Raw genomic sequence first — 14,518 nt, 5'->3', positions numbered from 1 at the left:
AATCTCGTTCCCAGGGTCTCTTATGTTCCTGCTCCGGGGGCCAGGAAGATAAAAGACCCTGGGAACGAGGTTGACTGCAGGTGATGTTTGCTTGGAAATATTAAGCGATTTCAAAACCTATTTTTACGGTGGCTCAGAATGCTCAACGCAAACAAAAAATATACTGCAGCAAATAAAAAATATACTGCAGCAAATAAAAAGTATACTGTAGCAAATAAAAAATATACTGGAGCAAATAAAAAATATACTGGTGCAAATAAAAATATACTGCAGCAAATAAAAAAGTCATAACGCAAAGAAAAAAAGTACCGCAGCAAATAAAAAAAATGCAACGCAAACAAAAACTACTGCAGCAAATAAAATATGCAACGCAAACAAAAAAAGTTGGAACGCAACGCCAAGGAAGACTGGGTAATAGTTCTTAGTTTCCCGCCAAAACAGCATGAATTGGAACTCGCTTTTGGTTAAGGACGAAAGCGATCAGCGTAGGATTATAGAAAATTACTTTCATCAAGGGTATGAAAATAGAGTTATCATCGATTTTTTAAAGTAGCAGCATGGTACCAGTACTGTCATAAGTTCGCTGCAGAACATGGTTTCGCAAAGGCGAACAAGCAAAGGATGAAACGGGTGTTGGCGGGAAACTAAGAACTATTACCCAGTCCTCCTTGGCGTTGCGTTCCAATTTTTTTCGTTTGCGTTTTCTTTTTTTTTTTTTTTGCGTTGCATATTTTATTTGCTGCAGTATTTTTGTTTGCGGTGCATTTTTTTATTTGCTGCGTACTTTTTTTCTTTGCGTTTTTATTTTTTTATTTGATGCAGTATATCTTTTATTTGCTGCAGCATATTTTTTATTTGCCGCAGTATATTTTTTGTTTGCGTTGAGCCTTATGGGCCACCGTATATTTTGGTTTTTTAGCGGACAAACTTTCTGAGCTTGGTTATTTGTTTGAATGATTGACAAATGCGAAAACCTAATTCAAAAATTCTTTATTATACATTTTTGAAAATAATCTGCACAAAAAAAAGAAAACTCCCTCAACTATGACATTGCAAGAGTTGGAGAACACAACACACACGAGGGGCTTTGAAACTAGGCAGTTTGAAAACGACATGATAACCCAATATCTGCTGCATATATTGGGTCATCATGTCAACTTTACACGCTATTGCTTATTGATTGTATGCTCTCGACCATTCAGAGTTTAAGGCATAACAAAGACAGTTACAGGGATCTCAAAGCATCACTCCATGCCTGGTCTTTGGTCTTGATCGCGCGTGCGCGGTGAGGCCTGGGGTCAGGACTGGTAGGATTGTTTAAACCCAACCATCGTGCATTATCACACAGCGCATAAGCACTTGGAGATGTTCATGCGATGCAGTATCCTTCTTTATATTAAACTTTGTGTCGTTTTGGCGATGGTTGATAACAAAACCAACATGCAACACAACACGCATGCATTTCTACCAAGTAGACTGTTCGTCCGGTCATGTACCTCACAATTGAGAATCTTAGCGCCTGACAAGTTATCCTCTTGCTTGAAACGACGTACAGAAAATTACCTAAACGCAATCTCGCCTATGCTGGGGTTTTAGACCCAGCTAACGCAAATAAATGATAGAAGATTATAATTGAGGACGGCTTAGAGCGCGGCGTTCCATGATAACGGCTTAATTAAGTTATTGGCACTAAGACTGAAAATTTTCCAAGGATGTATGGTATATTTACCTAGCTGCTATAGGTAGTCTCAACTAACGAGGCATACAGTAAAAACTATGATTCAAAATAATTTTGTTTACCGCTTCCTCAACATTCACTTGAGCTTATCTGCAATTTCTAAATTTCTTAGAGGAAAAAAACCTTAGTAGCTCAAGTCCTGGTTTGTTACGACATGTATGAATCTTCGGGTCTGTTTTTACATTGTCCCTGCGATTGCCAATGATTCTTACTGAGATTGGAAATAATATTAAAAATGCTAATTTTAACCACTGTCATCCAGCACGAAAGTCCGGCGTTTCTCCTTTTGGGGATGAATATAATGTGATTTTTAATGACCACACGGCTGGAGTAAGTCGTCACGTTCCAACTATAATAATTCTGGTTGCTCTTCTAACAGTTTATTCGCCTTTATCATGTGCTAGTGTCTGAGTGCAAGATTGAAGAGATGCGACAAGATCAAATGATTGAAAATTAAAATTTGCACCGGCGTCAATTAGAGGAGAAATAATTGTCAAGGTAATTTCAAACGAAGTCCTGTTGTTTCCGTTGAGGAAAAGCTCTTTATGAACCTATCTCTTGAGTGCAGTTAAATATTATTAAAACCGAATGGTCAACAAAAGTTGTTTTTAATAAATTTATTTCCTTTAAAATTGGTTCTCAGGTGCCAGAAATGTTAAGATCATTAAACATACCAGCTAGCCACAGGACTCCACAAAGTAATGAGTTCCTGTTAGCTGTAAGTGTTTCGTAAATAATTATCTTCAAAACAAAGCGACGAAATATAGTCTTTCTGATCGAATAAAGTATTTTTAATGACCTTTTAAAATGAACGCTCCTTGCGAAACAGGTGTTTAAATACTATGAAACATCATACCAACGACAGTAAGATAGGGGCAGAGGACTCTTCAAGGGCATTGAAATTGCCTCTTTAGAAAAAAAAGGTCTTGACGCTAAAACAAGCCCAGACGACATCATCTTTTGTACTTCTGAAGACATTCAACCCAAGAGAAAATACGAGATTGACAGAAACGAAATAACTCTTAGGGGGCTCACAGAAATGCCTTCTTCGACCATCAGCACAACACTCCATTCTACGGAAAACAACAGCACCAGCTCAAACCTCATGACAATTAATGTATACAACCCTGCAACTGGCGTTAAAATCGCAGCCTATCTTGTCGTCTTTATTCTCAGCCTTCTCGGCAACTCCTTGCTGATTGCAATCATCTACAAGAATGCCAACAAGCGAATGCGGACTCCGAGTAATTGCTTTATCGTAAACATGGCCTTGGCCGACATGTTGGTGGTTTTGTATGCAGTTCCTCAGAATATTGTCCTAACTGTTCACAACTTTCGATGGCTTGTCGGTGGAGTAGTTGGTCAGATCCTCTGTCGCTTTTCCTTCTTCGTTACCCAACTTCCAATCTTGGTTTCTACCGGAAGTCTCTTTGTTTTGGCATTGGATCGCTATTTTCTGGTGTTTTATCCGATGAAAAGAATAATCACGCTTCAGATCGCCCGTCGTATAATTATCGCTGTATGGAGTTTCACCACACTGTTCACTGCCCCTCTGTTTGGGTTGATCGCAGTAATTGAGGATTCTTTCGGAACTCTCTACTGCACGATTGATTTTACGAAGCTGGACTTGGTCGTCTCGTATTTCCTATTTTGCTACTCCACCATGATAGCTATACCACTCGTCATCATCATCGCACTTTACGTTGCCATTGGATTCAAAATCAGTCGGGCTGCACCCCCCGGAAACCAACTGCCATCCACTGAGGAAAGGAGGGAACGGATGACACACAAGGTTTTGGCGATGCTTGTCACAATAGTTTCAGCGTTGATTTTGTTTCGTTTGCCTCTGATTATTGGGTTGATAATCTGTTTTAGCAAATTACATAATCTTTGCCGCAGAATTGACCTCATGTTTGTAACGTGGTTTTTGACTTTTACTAATAGCTCCATAAATCCCTGGGTCTATTTCATGTTTAACGACAAATTTCGCCATGGAGCGAAGCTTATCCTAAAAAAGCTCTTCCCGTGTTGTTTTAAGACCGTAAATGGAGTGGACGCAAGACAAAACAGTACTCACCAAATGGCTGGCTTGCCATGTGAACACTCAGGAACTGGCCACGAGCGATAGAAAATGTCACGCAACCCTTATGTCACGCGCAGATGTACTAAGCGTGACACTCCCCAAAAACGGTTGCGAAGGCACAGTAGAGGAGAGTGTTTAGCTCTTCAATTCCCTGACAAGAGAATTGACGATCAGATCTTGGGAGTCAAAGGGTTAAAAAAAAACTTGAAAACTTGAAAACTAGCCACCGTTGATGACGAAACCTCGGTTCTCGATGACTGATAACTCTATACAATCCTTTACAGTTCATGTTCAAAATGTGTCGAGATTGCATTCAGCTTTCAGAACATTGCATTTATCTGTATACTTGACTTGAAGTTCATTGGTGAAATCAGATATTTCACTACAGTCTTCATTGTTTGGTTCATCAGTAATGACAGATGTTGTCCTGTCACTGAATGAGACTTTGCCAGTCTTCCTAGTTTTAAGTCGAAGGAAAATATGAAATTGTGATTGAAATTAGTCTTATCTAATGTTATGTTGTTTTGAGCTATTGTTTTTATCAGTATTGACTTGTTTCCAGTCATTTCATGTATAATTCTAAGAATAGCCCACCATTCAATAGTTCTATGTTTGGTTATGAGGATTAAGTCTTTTAAGTGTCACACAATGATTACTGTTCTGTCATGCAATGCTTTGAAATTGTCTTGTTAATGCCTTACTATTGTATGACAATCGATTGTATTTTTTACTAATTGTTTTATTTCATTATTTTAAATTATTGATTTGTTATTTGTCATTTATTATTTCTTTTAGCTTGCAATCACCCTTTCTTTTTATCAGTATTATTTCTTTTGTACTTTCCTTTAAAAATAAATTTTATTGTGGCTATAAGTCTGTCTCGTTGTTCAAATAACAACATCAGAACCTGCCTTGGTCACACATATTCTCCATACTGTTCTCCATATATTTCTTAAGGTGCTGACAAGGAGAATTTGTATAGTACTTTCAAGCGCGTTAAGTTGGTAATCACTTTCACCATGCTTTCACATATTCTCGTAACCTATAGGTGTGATTGAGGAGGACTTTGTTGGGAGAAGTTAGATGCACATCACTCTTAGGGGTCAAAGGTATGAAGGTAGATCCTGGACAAAATGTTCGATTCGTCGTTTCGTTATGTCGAGGCGTTGTTTTCCGAGTTCGACTCGTCGAACTTTCAGTTCGTTTCGTCGTATCGTCAGTTCGATTCGTCGGCTGGCCTCTTCGACTCGTCGTTTTACGAGTCCGACCCGTCAACGACCACATCGGTTCGTCGTTTCGTCATGGCGTTTCGTCGTTTCGTCGTTTTGTTATGTCGTTTCGTCGTTTCGACTTCTCCACTCAACAGGAGCTATAATTCAACTTTTATTACATGAGCAGTTACTTGATTTCGTACACTCTCACATGAACCATTAATGTGGTATCTATAATTTTCCCTCTGCAAAATGGAAATGGATCTTTAGAATAGCTACTTAATCTGCAGAAGCGTCCGAGTTATTTAGAAAAACGTATTTTCAGCTAAAAGTTAATGAATCACTTGGGCGAGCACCCTGGAGTAATTATCGCGGGAGTCTATCTTTTTGTCGCGGGTAGGAGGGTCTAGGGTTTCTTGATGAGGGTCGAGGGTAACTTTTTCACCCTTTTTTAAAATTAAATAGGAAAAATTAAACCGAATTTGACTGAAATAATTGAAGAAAAGAACTAATTTTTAAAGACAGAGTGTGAGTAGACCCCCTTACTTTTACCCCAGAGTGCAAGAGATCCCTTAGTAAGGTCTAACCTTGAATGCTGCTCTAAGATATTGTCCCCAAATTCGTGTTAGAACACTGATAAGCTTAAAGGAGTGCAGAGATGCGCCACTAAATTTATTTTGAAAACTAAGGATAGCTATGCGGCTCGTCTTGACAAGTTAAATCTATTATCTTTGGAAGACAGAAGGGTTTTAATTGACATAACTTTCTTTCTTAAGGCACTGAAAGGGTTTGTTGACATTGATGTTAGATAGATGGATAGAAGATAGAAACTTTATTAACGTGTCAAAGATTAACCTTCTAGTTTGGGAGATATCCGATACTAATGTGGGGACACAAATAAAATGGATAAAAGTTATTTACCAACTTAAGAATAAAGTTAAGTCATATCATGTATGAAAAAATAGGAAATGAATTAAGAAGTACATAGAGCACAGCCCCTGCAGCCATCATCTAATAGGGAGCTGAGGTCACGCTTACATATGCGGTTTTTGAAACTAGCTAATGTTGTGGCTGATCTGTCATAAGTTGTCAGTTTACTCCATAATTTAGGTCCTAAATAGCGTAATGAATGTTTGTCTAAGTTATTGTGTTGTATCTAGGAATAGAAAAGTCGGCCTGTCTTAAATTATAGGAAGCATTGTGTTTCTGAAATATATTACAAATATTCAAGGGGCTAAGGTTGTGTTTAACTTTGTACATTAAAATGCATATATCCTGTAAGCCTCTGTTTACTAGCGAAGGTAAATTAGCTTTCTGAAGCAAATGTTCATAAGTGGAGTGTGTATCTTTGAATACAGCCCTTAGGCCTCTTTCTTGAACTCTCTCCAATCTGTGACTATCACTAGATTTACAAAAATGCCATGTGAGATGGCAGTAGGTTAAATATGGTAGAATGGCTGATTCAAAAAGTTGTAATTTTGCATTTGTTGGAATCAAGTTGCAGAGTCTCATAAGCACACCAATCCTTTGACTGGCTTTGTTACAGATAGTATATATATGATTATTGAAGTTCACATTTGAGCCAAATGTGACTCTGAGAAGTTGGAGAGTAGTGGTCGTGTTGATTTTCTCTTTGTTTACTAAGATAGCGCATTCTTCCATGTTATTTTCAGAGTTATTGTTGCTATCAATAATTAAGGTTTGGTATTTTTTAAGGTTGCCAACTAATAGATTAGATTCGTACCAGTTGGTTGCTTTTTCCGCACTGTCTCTAAGTTTGGATGTAGTAGTGGGTAGGTCATGACCTGTATGGTAAAACTGATGGTCGTCCGCGTACATTGATATATCTCTAATATGATAAGATAGATCGTTTTGGAATATATTTCCCAACAGAGGACCCAGTGCAGATCCTTGAGGACAGTCTCGACTGACTAATCTGTTGGAGCTGATATTGCTTCCTAACTTTACACGATTTCTCCTATTTCCTGTTTCACCTTTTGTGGATTACTCTAGTTTAGATTATTGTTTCTTGAGACATTATGATCATCTGACATTAAAATAAAATATGCAAAGGCTAATTCCCTTAAATATTCCTATTTCCATCAAATAGTAGTTTCTTGGAATATGTTGCCTGTTGACATTCACACTGCAAATTGTACTGGGAATTTTAAATTTAATGTGAAGAAATTTCTTGTGGGTAAATCATCATTTTATTTTTCTTTATTATAACAGTATCTCATTTGTACTATATGTATTGGGTGATCTGCTGTTACATGGGGTCTGGGACTCTTTTGTAGATTCTCCCTATGGATTTCTTTTTTATTTTTTTTTAGTTAACTAACTATATCATACCTGCATTTGTGTATTTATGCCATTAAATTACAATAGATATAAAATAAATAAATTAGCTCTTTTTATAGGTTGAAATCACTCCAAAGAGTAGCAAGTGGGGAAGGGGCGAGATAGTGAATTGCATGTGGCCAGTTCGTTTTCAAAAACCTGATTACTTTTCAAATAATTAAATTAAGAACCCACAGAAAGCTCATATTCGATCATAAATCTGGTTAAATTTCATGTGTCACTGTAACATCATGGAGTGAAGAAATGTGATATATACACAGCTGAAAGCATGAACTGATTCTTAAATGACTTGGTTGACTCAACTTGAACACAGTCAAGTCATGAGAGTATTGACATAATTTGACGTGTAGTCACTGAAAGGCATGAAACATTTGCAAAACTTCAAAAGAAAAAAAGACATACTTTGATTTTACTTATATGAATTGATCGAGTTTGAAAACATAACAGATTGCCATTTGGCTTGAAACTCCCGTTATGCCAATCAAAGATACCATATGAGAGATTTCCATTTGTCATAATTGATTTGTTGTTGTTGTTGTAGTAGTAGTGGTGGTGTAAAACTTTATTGTACAAGCACTTCTCTGAGAAATAAATAGTGAAAAATATAGGTAAAATTAATGAAGAAAAAGAACAAGAGAACAAGCTCCGTTTGTTCAAAGGGCGAATAGCGCTATCCAACGGATAAATCACTATCCAGCGGATAAGTGTTACCAAAACGTACTGCGCTATCCACCGGATAGGGATTTATCCACTGGATAGCGTTATCCATCCTTCGAACAACCGGGGCCAGATGTAGATAAAAAAAAGTGCTTGTAAAGTTTAAGCAGTTGTTTCTAAAACTACAAATTCCATAATTTGGGTGCAAGAAATTTGAAAGAATTTTTCCCATAAGAGGTAGTATTTATACACGGGTGACGTTCGTCGAGGGTCGAACACACAAGTTTATATCACAGCGGTTAAATTTGAAATACTTCATGTAAGCTGTAGCACGTGTTCCCCACGAAAAGTTCAAACCCGAAGTGTGTAAAATCGTACTGAACAAAGGATGAAGATATACAAAAACGAATGAAAATGTTTTCAGTATGTTTGAGCTATTTACAAGGTTGTCAATGCGCCAATAAACCTAGCAGTAACGTTTGAATTTTGGACTGTAACTTCGACGCTTAAGAGTAAATTTTGAGGGAGATTCTCCTTGCCACCTTGAGTCAATTTTTCACTTACTTAACGCGAAAAACTTGTTAACACTTAAGCGTCAAATAATTCGTGAAATAACGGGAATTTCAGGGATTGTACACAGCCTAGCTTAGTCTTAACCCAGCCCCACACTGGGAAGAATATTCTCCACCATCAATTTACGTCACTAATCCGCAACGATGTTGTGAAATTAACCGCAAGGGCAGACAAAGTACTTGGAGAGAGTCTGAGAAATCCACTTTGATGCAACATGCGTGGAAGTACTGGCCACAACTGTCGCACCCCAGCCAATCTTCTCCATCGTCATCATGGCACACTATGCAGACGTTGATATTTCTCCTACAGTGGACGGAACAAGCATTTTATTATCATTCACTTAAGTATGTCTTCCATTTCTTATTGGGTCAGGTCTCATACTTTGACTCTTAACTCTACATAAGGATCAAACCCAATGCTTGACAAGATTAAAGGATATGCAGTTTGGAAACAATTAAGCTATGACTTAGGTTACTCAGTGACTCGTGGATGTCATCGTAACTGACAGCCAAACACCATAGACGTTATTAGTGCACGTTCGGTTGCTATGTCGAAAGCTGCATCTACAGAGGACTCTTCGCACAAACATCTAGCAAACTGAAAGAAACGATCGAGAACAAAAATCAATCATTGGGAAAAATGAGTGAAGAATATGTAATAATCCGTTAAATTCCTTTTAGTGACTTCTGTATTAAACTTAAAAACTAAATGTCGCGTGTGGGTGCAGAGCGTGAGACAAATGAGAATTCCGCACTTGTACCCATCCTTCTGTTTTGAGTGCACCAGCTCAATGCAAGACCAAGATAGAGAAAGCCAGCCCGTTTTGGCGTCAGCGATCTCACTACAAATATAATGACAGGCAACTAAAGGGTTGCTTTATTCTCAAAGTGACTGCCGTTTTAAATTGAAAGAACAGCCGCTTTTTTCACTTACGACTTAATAATTTTACACTTATTATAAGCCCCGAAAGTAGACATTGCATGCCTATCATGTTCGCTCTTCTGTCGACAGAACAGGGCAAGTCAATAAGTCATGTCTACAGTACTTAGTCGCTACTAGATAAATAGGGTTTAGCGAGGAACGCTTTCGTATATTTTATGAAACCGCAGTACACATATATGATTTTCATTTATTCAAATTCATTGACGGGTTTAATATGAACCAACATAATGACCTACTCCCAGTTGGCTTGTTAGCTCAGTTTGTAAAGCACTGCACCGGTATCGCAGAGGTCATAGGTTCAAATCCCGTACGGACCTAAAATTTTTTCAGGCCTTCTTTCCACCAATTAGATAAGTAGGGTTTATTACTGCGAAGAACGCTTTCATATATTTTATGAAAGCGCAGTAAACATACATTATTTTCATATATTTACTGAGTCGTCGCCATCATAACGCATTCTAGTGTCTTAGTCAAAAATTGTCTTCGGTTTTTAAATGTCATCCTTTCGCGGGATTTCGCAATACTCGTACTCGCGGGTTTCATAATTTGCCCGCTGACCAAAATACTGTTTACTCTTACCCTCGACGAACGCCTTCGATATAGCGTCACCCTTTATACACATGGTAACTGCAACCCATTTATATCTCTAGGCCCATTAATGTTGGTTCTCAGTGTAAATAATACTGCTACGTAGGCAGCTGCGGCTGCTTGAAATGACTTGTGAACTAAAATCAATATATGAAAAAGTCTTTTCTTTCTCAAGCTGACAAGGTTTGGACTTTCCAAAAGCACCTCGTATGTACTGACTTTTTCACCAAGGATTATTAGTAAAACATGTTAAAGGAGTTCTAGTTTTTTCCCAATTCCTAGCACAGTGCTTTAGTAGTGGAAGTGTGGCATAATAAAAGCCTCAGTAAAGCCGTGCTTTAGTTGAGGGTCTAAATCTTTTAATTACTTGAATTAAAACGTAACATATATTGCTAAAATTAGAATTACGTACTAGTGTCGAGTCTCTCCTACCGTGAAAAAAAGATGATGAAAAGTAACCTACCCATTCTATTCGCTGTGCGATGAAGTGATACCGCTTAAAACGTCGGAATCATGCATTATCATCCGCTCGTTCAAACGGCAAAAACTACTATCAGCTATCATCTCGAATTTAAATATGTCTAAAATTGTTCTCAAGGTACTGTTCCAGGAGTTCTCTGGGAATATCTATGCTGGGACGACCCCTGCATTCTATAAACTTAAACAACCGCCTTTACAATGAGTTGTCACTGCCACCAAGAGCAAAAAACGAGCTCTTTGTAACAAACACTCCAGCTGCATGAGGAGGAATGTTAAATAACGAAGATGGAGGAGCTAGAATATAGAAGACTCTGTCAAGGTGTGTTACTAGGTATCCAATTCCATTGTCACTTTATTGAAAACGATCATTCACTCGACTCAAGACGAATTCTATGCTGTGGCGTAAGTCGCTCTTCAAACGATCCATTTCCTTCGGCAGAGGGCAAATTATAGATACCACATTAATGATTCATGTAAGTGTATGGAATCAAGTAACTTTTCATGTAATTTAGGTTGAATTATAGCTCCTCTTGAGTGGACAAATCGAAACAACGAAACGACGAAACGACATAACGAAACGACAAAACGACGAACCGATGTGGTCGATGACGAGTCGGACTCGTAAAACGACGAGTCGAAGAGGCCAGCCGACGAGTCGAACTGACAATACGACGAAACGAACTCATCCTCGGAAACTCAGGGGGTGTGAGTCGATTTCAAGTTAAGGGCAGAAGAGCTCTTCTGCCCTTAACTTGAAATCGACTCACAGCCCTTGGGTCTCCGAGGATGAAACGAATTGAAAGTTCGACGAGTCGAACTCGGAAAACAACGACTCGACCTTACGGAACGACGAAACGCCATAACGAAACGACGAATTGAACATTCTGTCCAGGATCTACCTTCATACAAAGGGTAAGGTGTTCACCGATTTCAGAGTAAGTTCCCAAACTTAATGAGCAAATTGGATGTACCCGTCTTTGCAATTAAGAAAATATCAGAAAACTCGGGGAGTTACGGAACCGACGAAGCTCCCCTCAGAATAAACCAAAAGAGCTCTGTAAATGGATTTCAGTCGAACCTGCACTAAACGGTCGCCCACGAGGAATAGCTGGGTTATACAGGCTCCCCAATAAAAATAAGCCATTTTGTCGTAACGGTCCTAAGAATAAAGTTAAACTGCTATGCTTTGAAGAAATTTTAACTCAAAGAGCTAAGCTAACATTGATTTCGGGAGATAAACATGGAATAAATTGGACTTGAGAGTAGTACTAAATGGGCAAAATTTTCCGGACTTTGACAATAGACCGCTTACAGGTGGCTGCCTAATACAGGTGGCCGCTTAATACAGGTTCGACTTTATAACGTTACTCGTCTGGAGCAAATATTTAGGCTCCTAAAGCCGCCACCTTCACTAATATATCTCGGCCACGTGCATGAACACTCCTGTAAATAGAATACACCTCGGGGAGGAATTCATTCCAAAACCGATCAAACTTCGCTTACAAGGATCTTGTAGTTATGTCGATCAACGAGATTGGCTTCTAAATACTTGATAAATCTTTTATTTTCATCTTCTTAGTCGAAAAGCGGGTCAACCGTCGTAAAAGGGAAAAATTTCGGCTTAGACATAAGAAATGACAAATTTAAACCCTTAGTCGTAAAAAAAGTTAAAAAAAACCCAAATCTATAAAGCGTCTTTTCAAAGTTTAAAATTATTATTATTAATTATGTGACCTCATTTGTTTTTACCAAGAGTGGTTATTACAACTTGCCTATTCAGCCTATTCAACCTTGGACGTTTGCCCAAGTAGGTTGACAGTATTTGACTGCGGGCTTAATCGGTTAAATTAGGAGGCAAGGATGGTTTGGTAGATTCTCCCTAGGGCTTTCTTACTGTCCTATTAAAGTGTTATTTCTTGTCCTTGTTTCTTTTCTGTAATGAAATCTCTGCCTGCGCCAAATCTCTGTAGATGTCAAGCGAGGGATCTAATCAGTAGTGTTACTCTCGACTGCGCACGCAAGTGTTTACTCGGAGGTGCGAGCGCGACCACCATATCATGGGACGATTTATTTCAAAATGTTTCGTAACTCCAGAGATTTGAACGCTAGAGCTCGAACAATGATATGCAACAGGTATCACACGGAGAGTTGTTGATTTTATTGGGCAGAAGCGCGCGAGTGAAGTACAATGAAATAACCGTTAAAAAAAGGTGTCGCCTCAGCTTCCGTTGTCAACTGGAAAACTACTGATTGTATTAAAGGAGAGAGCGAATGTGATATGACAAAATGGACTTTGGACGTAACAAAGCTTATCATATGAAAATGACGAAAGGATGACCAGTTTAAGTATCTGAGTATGACATTTCTAGTTTTGTTTTAGTGCATTGGTAAGTCACATGTGTCATGTTAATTGTGTCTAGCTAGCTCATGCTGGGCACAAAAAAAAAGAGGAAAAAACTGTTTTAAAATCTCTCCAATCAGCTAATGGTGAACAAAGGTTTCAAGAGCCCCAAAGTTCCTCCAGCGTGCAGCAAGTTACAGTTAAGAAAAAAAATTACCTGATAACAGAATCTAGACGATATTTTTTTCACGAAAGAAAAAGTTAAGTAATCATCTGTTGTTCCAATTACTTTGGTCACGTTTCTGCCTGCTGGCGAGCATAGTCACGTTCTAATTCGAAGCTCACGAAGCGGGCAGGAGTGATACAGGAAAGCGTTACAAAATAGCCGGCTGTCCTAAATTACGTAATTTTCAAAATGCCGGTAATATTACTCATTAGATCGCTACCAGTGAAAAAGCGCACGAATACTGCACTAAAACTCAACCCATTCGCTTGAATAATATAGAATTCCACTCAGATTCTTGTTCTAGTCTGGAGCAATACAGATAAATGCCAGCAGTTCCCCCAGTCATGTAATTCATGCAAGCGCGTAGCGTCTTTTTCGCATATACGCACTTGCGTACTTGAGGTGACCAGAAAAATTTGAAAACAATGTTGTGTTTGCGCCAAGTTTGCTCAAAATGAGGGCAAGATGCTTTGTTCTTTGTTTGTATTCACACGACTATTTCAAACAAGAAATAAAGAACGCAGTATTTTTCGCTCAGTTTACTTAAGTTTCTAGATCATATGTACTTGTGCGTACTTGAAAAAACGACCACGCTTCGCGCCTGTTATGCGCCTGTGACATACCTCTATACTCAAGCGTTCAGCTTGGCGATGATAAAACACTACTCAAGAGAGGCAAAGCTTTGAATTTCTGCTTAGATCTCTTCATTTCTGGACGCACAATCCTTGGTGAGTCATTAGGTATTCAAGGGTATCCCTTAACTGTCATTTTTTTCTGATAGGAAGTGGAACTGCAACTGCATTGAGCAAAGCAGATGATACGACATCTGGCTTTACTGACCCACAACGATAAAGGGACCTCCGCTTAAAAACTGTTCATAGCATTTCCGGATCAGATTTACAGTTCGCATCACAGGCTTTACGGGGATAAACGAATTAAATCGAAATTATAAAAAAAAAAAAAAAATCGTAGCTTGATTGATTGCAATATAAGTCATTTCTTGTGACACAGATACTCCTCACACACAAGGACGGCGCCAGACATGTCATGATCTTTATCATTTCTCCTTAAAAAATTCATAATCATATGGAAATTTCGACATTGAGAATACCTAATTAACATTTCAAGCAATTGCAAAACATTTATTTATATATATATATATATATTTTTAAAGTTTCGCCTTGCTCTACACCAATGAAAAATTAACGCGTGACTCGGGTACGACCGGAAGTGGTTTTTAATTGGTTACATTTCCTGTAACACCATGGCATGCCATTCACGTGTGTAGCGCCAAAGTCCAATTCTTCGTGGAAAAACA

At 38.4% G+C, this 14,518-nt stretch overlaps 1 protein-coding gene across 1 annotated transcript; it reads left to right on the top strand.

Annotated features, from left to right (window-relative positions):
* The first annotated feature begins 2,600 nt into the window (after window positions 1–2,600).
* On the top strand, window positions 2,601–4,694 carry LOC111334759 (neuropeptide FF receptor 2-like). The gene has a single exon (XM_088730551.1). The coding sequence runs from the start codon at window positions 2,778–2,780 to the stop codon at window positions 3,864–3,866; it is 1,089 nt and encodes a 362-aa protein (XP_088586677.1). The 5' UTR covers window positions 2,601–2,777; the 3' UTR covers window positions 3,867–4,694.
* The last annotated feature ends 9,824 nt before the right edge of the window (window positions 4,695–14,518 follow it).

This window comes from Stylophora pistillata, chromosome 8 (genome assembly GCF_964205215.1).
Source record: "Stylophora pistillata chromosome 8, jaStyPist1.2, whole genome shotgun sequence".
Taxonomy (NCBI): domain Eukaryota; kingdom Metazoa; phylum Cnidaria; class Anthozoa; order Scleractinia; family Pocilloporidae; genus Stylophora; species Stylophora pistillata.
Note: the sequence above shows the minus strand (reverse complement) of the source record. Positions and strands in the feature narration are given on the sequence as shown.

What these genes read in the sequence shown, in the direction of transcription:
- LOC111334759 (XM_088730551.1), top strand. Translation starts at nt 2,778, where the DNA reads ATGCCTTCTTCGACCATCAGCACAACACTCCATTCTACGGAAAACAAC.